The sequence below is a fragment of the Electrophorus electricus genome, chromosome 5 (assembly GCF_013358815.1).
Source record: "Electrophorus electricus isolate fEleEle1 chromosome 5, fEleEle1.pri, whole genome shotgun sequence".
Lineage (NCBI taxonomy): Eukaryota > Metazoa > Chordata > Actinopteri > Gymnotiformes > Gymnotidae > Electrophorus > Electrophorus electricus.
In genome coordinates this window covers 1,035,001-1,047,245 of record NC_049539.1, presented here as the reverse complement: position 1 = coordinate 1,047,245, position 12,245 = coordinate 1,035,001, and the positions used below count along the sequence as shown (strand labels likewise).

The following is a 12,245-nucleotide window of genomic DNA, read 5'->3' as shown; positions in this document are numbered from 1 at the left end:
TTGAAAACAAACCGAGTCTGTGGAAACACAGACGTGAGGAGAAGTGAACAGAAGTGCCTTTTACACGGAACATGACTCCAGATAGCGAGAAACATTAAACTGCTCGACTTACAGATTGCGTAAACCAGAACCATGGAGTTATCATCACTTATTAAGAAACTCGGTAAGTTGCTTCCACCAGGTTCGTTTAGCCGTTAGCCTGTAGCCGGCAGGCTAACGCTAACGCTACCGCAGAGAGCAGTGCTGGTGCTGGTGGTGTTATCAGGGTTTACATTAGCCGGCCACCCACCGCTTCAGTAGCAAACTTTATACTCACCTTGAACATTTCAGCATGCAGGAACGTTAGCTAGTCAGCTCGGTAATGCTTACTTTATAAGGCTTTGCGGAAGCTGGCTAACCTAGCTAAGGCTAAGGCGAACCTAGCTAACTAGCCGCCTGCTCAGATGTCAGTGTGATGAATGGAGCTGAGTTACGTGCTGTGACATTAGCTGCCATTTCTTTTCCTTTCTCCCGCGAAAAGGGCACCCCTTGGTGGAGATCAGAGTCCGAGCTCTCAGAAACATCAGGTCAAAGCTGCAACACGGATTGCTCTCTCCTCCGGACCTCGTCCAAGAGAGGACGCTCTGCATGAACCTGCTGGAGTGGTTTAACTTCCCTGAGGTGCCCATGCAGGACGAAGCCTTGGGGCTGATCAGCGAGCTCTCCCTGGTAATGACAGTAGATGTACACACACACACCCTTACAAACCTTCCTTAAGGTAGCGCTCCCTGGTAATGACAGTAGATGTACACACACACCCTTACAAACCTTCCTTAAGGTAGCGCTCACAGGTAATGACAGTAGATGTACACACACACCCTTACAAACCTTCCTTAAGGTAGCGCTCCCTGGTAATGACAGTAGATGTACACACACACCCTTACAAACGTTCCTTAAGGTAGCGCTCCCTGGTAATGACAGTAGATGTACACACACACCCTTACAAACCTTCCTTAAGGTAGCGCTCCCTGGTAATGACAGTAGATGTACACACACACCCTTACAAACCTTCCTTAAGGTAGCGCTCCCTGGTAATGACAGTAGATGTACACACACACCCTTACAAACCTTCCTTAAGGTAGCGCTCCCAGGTAATGACAGTAGATGTACACACACACCCTTACAAACCTTCCTTAAGGTAGCGCTCCCAGGTAATGACAGTAGAGGTACACACACACCCTTACAAACCTTCCTTAAGGTAGCGCTCCCAGGTAATGACAGTAGAGGTACACACACACCCTTACAAACCTTCCTTAAGGTAGCGCTCCCAGGTAATGACAGTAGATGTACACACACACCCTTACAAACCTTCCTTAAGGTAGCGCAGGGCTCAGGCACTAGGGCTTTTAAGGTCAACTTTAATTGGATGCCTGTACCTTTACAACATTTACCACTCGCTCTTGTTTACAGAAGTGCTTTGTTGTTTGCACTGACTGCTCTAAGGAAACTTTTAGTTCAAATCCCTAGAATGAGGAGTCAGTCCTGGAAAATAATTACAAGGAAAAGAAGAACATTTAGTAGTAATTAGTGTATGTAGGTGTGTACTGTAGACTGCCCAGAATATTAAGATTCCTAATGGTATCAGTCAGACATGCCTTATGAAGTAAAAAAATAAAATGATGGGTTTTACAGCATGAAAATACTGTTGCTGATTTCTATCCAGTTATTGAAAAACAATACACATATTTTTTGGATGCGTTAAGGCTATTCTGTAAGCCTTTGTTATATCATTGTCAGTATGTGATAATGATTTCAAATGTTGCTGCTCTGCTTGTCTTGGGCTGGCCGGTGGTGTCCGTAAATGACAGCCAGTCTGATTTAACACGGGATACGGGAGGCCTTAATGTTATATGACATCCTCAGCTGAGAGTAGGAAAACCTGCTGTATTAAGGTAATGTAGTCTTAGCACAGCAGCAACGTTGATCTGGAGGTGTTGATAAGGTGCTCCTTTGCTAGCTGTGGGTCATGTTTTTGGTTTCTTTAGTTTTATTGTTTTTCTATATTTTTTCGTCATTTTTTTATCTTTAATATTGAATCTCTGGGTGTGGAAAACATTTCTCACATTTTACAAGCATTTTTGAGCACAGAACAGATACAATGTTTTTTATGTAGGAGATGCTTAAAAACTAAAAATTATTCATAAGAAAAAAAGTTGCCATCTTGCCATTTTTAATTTTAATCCACTTTCTCACCTTTCCACTGTGTGACTTAAACTTTTCACATCCCACACATGCAATGTTCCAACAGTTTGTTTTTGTTTTTTTTAATATCCAGATTAGCTCATGCTAAAATAAAAAAAGTGTAGGCTCATCTTCACACCTGATCTGTATGTTGCGGTTTGTGGTGTAGGGGTAGCGCTCCTGGGCTGTGGCAGGCAGCCCCATCAGTGTGTGTCACACTTAGCCTGGGTAGTCCTGTGCTCTCAGTGACCACCTAGGTGCTGTAGCTCCCACCGGTGGTCCTTCACCTGCCGGTGGGGTAGGGAGGGGGAATGAACAGAACTATTCGGGTGTTTATTCTTCTTCTGTACTAGGAAGCTTCTGTTTTTCTGCTTGAAAAAGCCTGAATGAGAAGCATGGGGAGAAAAATTGCCATCTTCTTTTGCATAATTAATCAGTTCAAAGTTTCAGTGCGTTGCAACACTGTTTCGGAGACTTGTCATAACTACACACTTGAGTAAAACTATGCATTATAACTGTGGCTTGAAATGGAATATTTGACAATGTTCAGTAGTTGTCAGTACCTTTCCCTAGTGGTTCCAGTAGTGAAGTAATCCTACATTACAGTGAGAGGATCTCCTTGGCTGACAGTGCAGGCTGACCTATTTTGAGTACGGTCTGATGTGGTATCTCTCCCAGCACCCAAGTGGAAGTGTCATGCTCAAGGATGTGGGGGCGGTGGAGTTCCTGAACCAGCTCTCCCCCAGCGTGGGACCTCAGTTCAGGCCTGTTATAGACGGGATCCTCGACCAGCTGTTCCACCTTGCCACCTGTCCTCCCACTACCACCCAGGACCAGCCTATGACCTCATCTGCTCAGCGGGGTATCAAACACAAAACCATGTCAACAAAAAGCATTTGTTTGCTTCTTTTTAGTTGGTGATTCGGTTGTGTGACATTATAATGACGTCCACATAGAAAACAACAACAAATAAAAGTGCCCCAGAGAGCACTGCCTTGATGAAGAAAGCTAGTGAGCTGTTGCAGTGGGGAGATGAGGGGTTTTAGTATTGATTTGTGCCTTGGTTCTCTCCAGCTGTGTTCCCGGGTGCAGTGGAGGACACAGAAGTCCGTGGATACTTCCAGCCATCCGGAGCCAGTCAGGTTAATGCAGCCTTTCCCAGGGGCTCAGGTGTGTCCACTCTCTAACAACACATCGGCTTTGACTTACCTCACTCTGAAGGAGAGTTTCATTCAACTCTTCAAACTTTTTTACTTGATTTTTTTTGACAATTTAAGTAATAATGCAACATTTTCCTGTTGTCTGCAGTTAGATAAGGCACATTAAAACATGTATACTGTGTTTACTCGAAACATTCTGCCTTACAGGGAATAACTCCATTGGATGCCTGAAGTTCTCTGTTTTTCCATGGCTGTCTTTGACTACAACAGACAGGCACATATTGTCATCAAATGAAAGGTATTGCCGTCCGAGTTCTCGGTCATCTCAGGTTTTGTTTGAGGACATGGTGTACTGCTGTTGACCTCTTCCTTTAACGCGCAGCTCTTTAAGAAGCGACAGGCCTGATTTAGTGCACGCTACTTGTGAACTTCTGCGAGACGTGATCATGCAGGACTTTCCGTCGGAAATATTCCTCCAGCGGCCGAGCATAGTGCAGGTGAGATTAAAGTTCAGCCCCACCTTTCAAAACCTGATTAAGAGATCAGTGACTCGGTGTCTCTGCGAGATCAATCCAGTGCGCTCAATTGAATCTGCCTCTCATTATCATAGCGTCTATACTGCCTGGGAGCCTTGAATTCACAGTCAGTACAAATTGTATTCACTCCAATGTTATGTGCCCTTTTATTTAGTTGCTAATTTAATTTACATCTATTGTACCCTGTATTGGCTCACACACAGAATTAGCCGCATTACTCTGTCTGTGGTGGGCTTTGAAAATGTCTCAGCACGTGAGCTATGCTTCTCTCGCCTGCTTCCTGTTCTCCTCTCAGAGTCTTCTGCAGCTGGTCGGCGTGAGTGAGACTGCCTCCACGCGGCTCCATGCGCTGGGCTGCTTGCAGCAGCTCTGTAGGAGCCTGAGGTGCCGTATGCGTTTCCACCGAGATCCCAGCTTCTGCTCAGCCAAGCACGGTAACCACCGCCCCCCATCTCCAGCCCACCGGGAGCGCACTCAGCACTGAGTCATTCACACACACACACACACACACACACACACACACACACACACACACACACACACACACACACACACACACACACACACACACACACACACACCCACACCCTGGCCCCGCACCTCTCTGCAGCTCAGTCAGTCATCTACATTTCTTAGCTCCAAGCTCACCTGTGCTGCACATCAAATCTGATAGATTCCTGGCTGTCCAGAAATGGAGCACAGTGTGTTGGTGTAGTTGAAGCATTCCAGTCATGCTTTCCTGGACAGCATCTAAAATCTGAGTTCCTAAATAAATCGGAGAAATCCAGTAAAGCCCAATTTTTGCTTGGGTTTGACTGCCACGTGTAACTGGGTCAGGAGTAAACGCCTGCTCTCCCCTTTCTTGTAGACCCTGTCTCTCAGAACTCCTCCATCTCCTACAGTCAGGAGGTCAGAGGCACACAGAGGTCAGAGGTCTCCACTCCGGTGGATTGCTCCCCGCGTCCGTCTGTGGTTGGCCGGCGTGGCCAGAGACTCCGGGGGGACGGTCAGGACGGAGACGCTGCCTCCACCAGGTTTTATTTCCTTTATCTTATTGCGGCTCCTTCCCTGCACGCACGTGAAGCTGAAATTGGCTCGTCTTTGTTTATTTTGGGAAAGAGGGTTTTGCGGAAAGCGGAAGACTTAATTGAGGCTTTGAATTCTCCTCGCCTGTCGTGGCTGATTAAGGATTCTCTTTGACTGCGTGTTGGTAGCAGCAGTGCTTCTCAGAGAGGGGGCACCCCTGAGCAAGGCCCGCGGCCCAGCTTGGAGCTCCCCCTGGAGGTGGAGCACGAGGACGCCCCTGAGCTCCAGCTCCAGCAGTGGAACTTGGCCAGATTTGGCGTGGAGACTCTGGAACACACGCTGCCTCTGCTCAGGACAGGTGAGGGTCCGTCTCGCAGCTGCACGCGCACACGCCCCTCCTCCTCCGTCTCTCATCCCCCTGTCCTGCATGTCCAGGGGAGGCGGGGCTTTTGCGGCAGGCCCTGGCCGTTCTGGGTGATGTTGTGGAGCTGCTGGCTGACTGCGTGGCCCCGGAGCTGTGGGACGAGCAGAGCTTCACGGCACACGAGCTGGCAAGTGTCTGAGAGTGGGAGGGCCCTTCACGGCGGTGAGCCGTGTCGACAGACAGACACACACACACACACACGCTGGCCCCGTACAGGGCCACAGAGAGACAGATGGCGGTTATAGAAGATTAAGTTATCACTTCAGGTCTCCTCCACAGTCCAGTTCTTGCTTCTGCAACACTTGTTTTGGATGCTTAGGCTTCTGCCTGCGTCATCGTTTAAAGATAAATATCGTCTGTACTAAAAAAAAAAACCAGTCTATTATAATTAAGACTGATTCAGCCCTGTGTGAAAAGGCTGTATTTATATGGTGAACTCGCATTAAAGTCACCGCATTACACTGAGACATTAGTGGTGACCTTTATTTTTGACTGCATAACAAGTTGATTTGGACAGAGCTGTGATAGTGCTGGGTGTGAGGTCTATAAACACATCATTTCACATGCATTCAGTTGTCCTTCACTAATATAGCATCAGTAACACTTACAAATGCCTGGAAAATTGTACGGATCTCTGAGCTTTGTTACACTGGTGTGTGCAGGCCAGTAGATTTCCAACGATAGACTTTTAGTCTTTGCTGCACCTTCAGTGTGTGTGTGTGTGTGTGTGTGTGTGTGTGTACCCGCTGCTGCCTGTGTGTTCCCGTAGTACAGTACAAAAGACACAGTCCAGAAACCACGTCCTGCTGAGTGTAACTGTGTTTTTGCAAGACACGACCCTCTTCTTCATTTATATTTAATACAAACTTGGAAGACAGTGCTGTCATCCAAAAAAAAAAAAATTTTCTCTTTGAAATGGTTTGGGGTCTTGGTGCCCCCTGCTGGAGGTTTGTGGTCATTAACGGCGTGCAGGCCGCTTGGTGTAATTCGGTGTTTCCCTGTGACCGGGCCGTCAGAGACAGCATCTTCAGACGTGCATGGGGACCCTGGGAGACGTGCTGTGCCAGCACAGCAGCGCAGTGTCGTCAGACCAACCTGAGTCATCTGTGATTCACCACCGTGTGGCATACACGACCACAGCTGTGCTCACTGTTCACTTCCTGCAAGCGCTCTTACCTTTGGAGAGGGTGAGTGGGCACACGGCCATGCCAGTCACAGACACTAAGAAACCCCGACATCACTGAATGACAGACATATGGCTGTGTCCTTCAGACACTGTTAGAGAAACAGGACCTCTAAACAGGTCAGAAGTCACTTGGAGTTTTTCAGTCATATTTAAGGTTTAGCTGATCAGAGTGTGACTTTGCATCTGATTAAATGGGGCTGTCGTTTCCTAGCTACCTTTCCTCTCCTCTATGTGAGTGCATTAATGCGTGTTTTAAATTCGTCTGGAGGCGGGTGAGAACCTTCCGGAGAGCGTGGTAGCCGCTGTTTCCCGCCTCTGCCTGGATATTCCCTTCAGTCTGGCCTTCCCAAACAGTCATGAGGCAGCGCTGGCCTACGTGGAGCAGGCCAGCTCCGACGGCTACGCCCTGTACCGCAGGGCGAGCCGCGCCGCACACGCCATGGAGGCAACCTGCTGCTTCCTGAAGGAGATCCAGGCTGAGGTACCGCTACCCAGAACCAGACACTACATTACCCAGAACCAGACACTACATTACCCAGAACCAGACACTACATTACCCAGAATTAAACAATGCATTACCCAGAACCAGACACTACATTACCCAGAACCAGACACTACATTACCCAGAACCAGACACTACATTACCCAGGCCATTTAGTACAGTAGAGATAACAGTGTTTCATGTCCGATAAGCATGTAAGTGGTATAGGAATTAAATTCTGGTTCCCATCCTCCAACCACCCAGATTGTGAGGGGGAGTTTTGCAAGTGTGACCGTTTTTCTGTTCTCTCTGCAGGGAGAGAAGAATTGGCTGGACCTGTTGGAGCTCTCAGCCCAGGCAGTTGATGGTCTCCCATACCACCAACACCTGCCCCTCGTCAGAGAATGTGTTCGGATGTGCTCATACCTGTAAGGGCCCCTCAGCGCCGTGCTTGGCTTGGGCTCAGAGCCCCCGTGTCTGAGAGAGCCTCTGTGTGTCCTGTGTGTGTCCTGTGTTTGCAGGTGGAGGTCTGCCCAGGCCAGTGCTCTGCTGCAGATGGAAAGTCAGAAGGTCCTCCTCAGGCTCCTGTCTCACCCGCTGTGCCCGGTGAAGCAGGAGGCATACGCCTGCACCCTGGACCTGGTGAAGGTGCGCTCAGGGGTGACGTGCCGTGGAGGGCGGGTGCTGCACGGGCCGAAATATAAGGGTCCATTTCCAAATGATGTGCAGAAGTGCAAATTAATCCCCCAGTTTATTAATGAATCCCCCAGTTTAATAATGAATCACCCTGTGTATTAATGAATCCTCCAGTGTAATAATGAATCCCCCAGTTTATTAATGAATCCCTCAGTTTAATGAATCCCCCAGTTTAATAATGAATCACCCTGTTTATTAATGCATCCCCCAGTTTATTAATGAATCCCTAAAGTTTATTAACAAATCTCCAAGTTTATTAATGAATCTCTCCAGTTTATTAATGTGTTAGTACCCCAGATTAAAATGCCCCTCACCTGTGCAGATGGTTTAGCTGCAGGCTGCCTCTTTTTGGCAGTTGACCCCTGACCTATGCTGGGTGATAAGGGTGTGCTGGTTTTACCCCTCTAGGAATGTTTGGGGGTTCATAATGTGGCCAGACCGGCCTCCTCCGTCTGCAGTGGTGTACACTTCCTGTTCCACTCGCGCGTCCTCTATGAAATCACTGGCTTTGGTCTTCAGGATCCGGTGAGCGGGGTGAGTCACGACTCTGTTCAGCCCCAGGATGGACAGACCCATGTTCTGATGCTTTGGGAGAGGTAGAGTGGTGCTCTGACTAAGGTCATGGGAAATGTAGCGTCTGACATTGGCGAGTGTTTTTAAATTCCTGCGGTTCGCCATCATTGTTTAGAGAAGGTGTCGCATGAGTGGTGCGAGTGGGGTATGAGGGAGTCATCAGGTTGTTTTATGTGTGTTTCAAAGGTGAGCTCATCTGCCAGGGATGTTGTGCTCTATCTGCTGAAGGGACGATTGATGATGACACCTTCCAGCTGGGAGAAATTTACTGAGGCACTTTACCCTGTTATCCCTGTACTGCAGGTACCACACACACACACATCCCACAAATACTACACACACACCACACACAAGCACACACACACACACACACACACACTCATACTCATACACACAGACACGCACGCACACAAGCACACATACCCACACTGCAGTCACCCACATACATACATACATACATACATACATACATACACACACACACACATATATATATATATATATATATGTATATATATATATATATATATATGTATATATATATATATATATATATATATATGTATATATATATATATATATATATATATATATATATATATATATATATATATACATGCACGCACACACACATGCACACAAATATGCACACATGCACACACACAAACATACGCGCACACACACACAATCACACAAACACACACACACACCACACTCATACACACAAACACACATGCACACACACATGTACGCACGCGCACACACACACACACCACACATGCACGCACACACACATACCACACTTGCGCACACACGAGCATGCACATGCAACCATCCATCTACACATCTATCCAACCATCCGTCCAATATATATACTCATCCATTCCCACACACCTCCCTGCAGTGCTAGGACGGGGATGTATCGGCTGGGTGGCACCGTGTTCAGATCTGCCTGAGGCTGCATTTTAATGTGCAGGTGGAGCATCGTTATGTTGCGTTTTAAACGCGGCCGTTTTGTGCTCTTCTGTCATAAAAGCTGTGCTCTGTTCTTTATTTTCTGTGAAAAAAAACAAAATTAAGTAAAAAAAGTGGGAAGCTGTTGAATATTCATCACTTTGCCAAGGTCACCTGCCACGTTTGATTGGTCCCATTGAGGACCCTCGCTAATTGGATCGTCCTGTCAGTACAGCTGAAGTGAAGGGTTGTGTAATTTCACACACACACTGCTGTGTCTGGGCAGAGTTCATGCCACACAGATGTGTGCTTCCTTTGTGCCTCACCTGTTGTGTTTGTGTTTGTGTGTGTATTTGCGTATGCGTGCGTGCGTGCGTGTGTGTTAGAGCTACGCAGGTGTGGAGGACACTCTGGGAAGTTGTGTGTTGTTACTGAGCGAGCTGAGACCTGAGCTGGAAGAGAACTCCCGTAATTACACTGCTCAGCTACGTGCTGTGCTACGACTGCTGTTCACCAAACACCACACGTGAGTTCACTACGACTGCACTTCACCAAACACCACACGTGAGTTCACTACGACTGCCCTTCACCAAACACACGTGAGTTCTTGCACTGGCGTGTCCTACCCTGGTTCTCATCTCACACGTGAAGATGTTTTTTTCCTCTGTGATTTGTTTATTGCTGAGTCAGACCAGATTTGATTTGATGGTTTTCAGAAGTTGACCCTCTAATTATGGAATGAAAGAAAAACATACAGCAACCATGTTGATGTCAACAGCAGTATTTAGCATTCGGCTTCTCTGTTTGCCTCTCTCTCTCTCTCTCTCTCAAGGGTGAGAAGCAGAGCAGTTGAACAGTTGCTGCCCCTCCTGACCAGTGCGACGGGTCCTGGACCCTCCAAGCCGACCCTGGATGGCCCTGCCCTCTCCTCACTAGCGTCTCTCTATGTTACCAGCAAACCAGTGGACATCAGACTAGATGATTCCAACAGGTCCTATCTTAAGGTAAACTCCAGCACCCGGACTTGGCATGGATTGGCACGTGGCGTTGGGCGTGTCAGGGCCGTGTCTGCGAGTGTTCGCGTTTCCTCCGCCTCTGTTCTCCTCTAGGTGGAGTCTGTGATCAGGCTGTACAGAGTGCTGGCCTCGGACACCGTGGACCTGGTTCTGCGGAGATCGGCCGCCGATCAGCTGATCGTTGTTCTGCAGGGTGAGGGCGGAGCCTCGCCTCCTCCAGCCAGCCCCGCATTCACACTGGCTCCTCCCCCAAGCACACAGGAACACTGTCTTGTGTTGGGATGGTGGAAACTGGAATTTACATTTACAAAATTTGGCAGATATATAAGTGGAATTATATGAGAAAAAACACAAATTTCTGTTTTTATCAGTATATTAGTAAATAATAATCTCCCACGTTTTAAAAATGTCTTTCTTTGTTTTAAAGATACTGTGATGCACGCCGCTGTGAAGGCTCAAGGCTTACCTGACAAGCTCATATCTCTGATCACGGAGTGTGTGAATGGCGTGGCAGTGGTAAAGCTCTAATCACCGTCGTGGTCTGCTCCTTAAACTGTCTGTGCAGAGTTCAGGAGAACGCGACCCCATCACCCAAACCTCACACAGCTTATGCTAACGCAATTGGTCAAGAGACTCGGTCAGAGTTTGTTTCTGTGGAGGATTCCTAACGAAGACAGCTATGGAGAATTACCCTGTGTATGCTGGGCAGTTGGCCAAAGATAGGAATCTTCTCTGTTTACGCTGATGCTATTGGCTCATGGGATTCTGGTCCAGAAGGGGGTTGGTAGAGGGAAGCATTTGACTCATAAGGTGCTTAGAGATGTGAGCATCCACCCTGATTTATTTACTGAGAAAGTGTCAAAGGGGTGAAATAAATCCCCCACACCTTATACACACACAGACACACACAGACACACAGACGCACACACACAGACGCAAACACACACACTCGCACACTCGTGCGCGCACACACACACACACTTACCAACTGATTTGGGCTGCGAGTTATGATGTGACTGGAGTACCTACTAGTCTATCAGTGTGTTCCCGGCGGGGGGCTTGGGTCAGCTGATTTGGGTCCACTGTAGCTACATTTGCATTTATCTTTGACCTCCTGTTTCTGTTGGGTTGTTCATTATAAAATAGCTCCAGTACTGTACAGAGTGTTCTAGTCATGTAGCAAGTTAGCTGCAAATGGCTCTAGCTACATGAATTTCTAAACAAATTTATCAAATCAATATTTGAATTGGTCTGAGTGTCATTTTTCCCTTTCTGTTACGAGCTCCATTTGTAAAAAGCATCGTAGTGTTAAGATCATCTGAAAAGAGAGAGAGTGTTGAGTGTAATACTCGCACCACCAAGTAAAGATGATCTTTGTGTGGCGACGCTTGTAGGAAACTCAAGCCCCGGTGAGCTACAGCTGGACAGGGCGCCACCGGCAGCGAAGGGACAGGGGCAAACATGCAAGGGCATTAGGGCATTAGGGCATTAGGGCGGCAGCTTGACTTTGGATTTTTGTTTTTCCGTTTGTTTGGATCACTGTAGTGGAATTCTTTACCCTGCTAGGGTAATGCTGACAGGGCAAAATAATAATAAATACATTTTAAAAAATAAACACGGATTATGGTCTAAGAGTAAGTACAGTATCAGCCGCCCAGCTCTGTGACCACTGTAACCCTGCACCAGTGCTAAACACACTGGCTTGGTTCTTCTTAGGCATGTCCTGCGTGTGTGTCTGTGTGGTCATTAGTGTTACTGTAGTGTGTTTTCTGGTCTTCGTGTAGAACACTGTCTGTCTGTTGGAGCCCAGTGTTGCTATTCTGAGGAGGCTGGTGTACACAGACACGTCTCTGCGCCACAACCTGGGCCTGGATCCCACCTGGCTCCGCACACTGCTGAGAGGTAGCACACACACACACACACACACACACACACACACACTCACACCTATACATACACAAACACACACACAC

At 47.6% G+C, this 12,245-nt stretch overlaps 1 protein-coding gene across 4 annotated transcripts in view; it reads left to right on the top strand.

Annotated features, from left to right (window-relative positions):
- rttn (rotatin) overlaps positions 1-12,245 on the top strand; it is a 46,058-nt gene continuing 33,813 nt past the window's right edge. For 2 of the 4 annotated variants that reach the window (XM_035526364.1, XM_035526362.1), the window contains exons 1-21: positions 1-163; positions 521-708; positions 2,899-3,082; positions 3,295-3,390; positions 3,588-3,678; positions 3,763-3,877; positions 4,212-4,350; positions 4,785-4,950; positions 5,134-5,300; positions 5,378-5,493; positions 6,383-6,553; positions 6,821-7,033; positions 7,349-7,461; positions 7,555-7,681; positions 8,138-8,263; positions 8,489-8,605; positions 9,643-9,782; positions 10,089-10,260; positions 10,366-10,465; positions 10,700-10,788; positions 12,057-12,174. In XM_035526364.1, the coding sequence (XP_035382257.1) occupies positions 133-163; positions 521-708; positions 2,899-3,082; positions 3,295-3,390; positions 3,588-3,678; positions 3,763-3,877; positions 4,212-4,350; positions 4,785-4,950; positions 5,134-5,300; positions 5,378-5,493; positions 6,383-6,553; positions 6,821-7,033; positions 7,349-7,461; positions 7,555-7,681; positions 8,138-8,263; positions 8,489-8,605; positions 9,643-9,782; positions 10,089-10,260; positions 10,366-10,465; positions 10,700-10,788; positions 12,057-12,174 (2,779 nt within the window). In that variant the 5' untranslated portion in view covers positions 1-132. Of the gene's footprint in view, positions 164-520; positions 709-2,898; positions 3,083-3,294; positions 3,391-3,587; positions 3,679-3,762; positions 3,878-4,211; positions 4,351-4,784; positions 4,951-5,130; positions 5,301-5,377; positions 5,494-6,382; positions 6,554-6,820; positions 7,034-7,348; positions 7,462-7,554; positions 7,682-8,137; positions 8,264-8,488; positions 8,606-9,642; positions 9,783-10,088; positions 10,261-10,365; positions 10,466-10,699; positions 10,789-12,056; positions 12,175-12,245 lie in introns of all 4 variants that reach the window. The other 2 variants (XM_035526363.1, XM_035526361.1) reach the window with 1 other exon arrangement.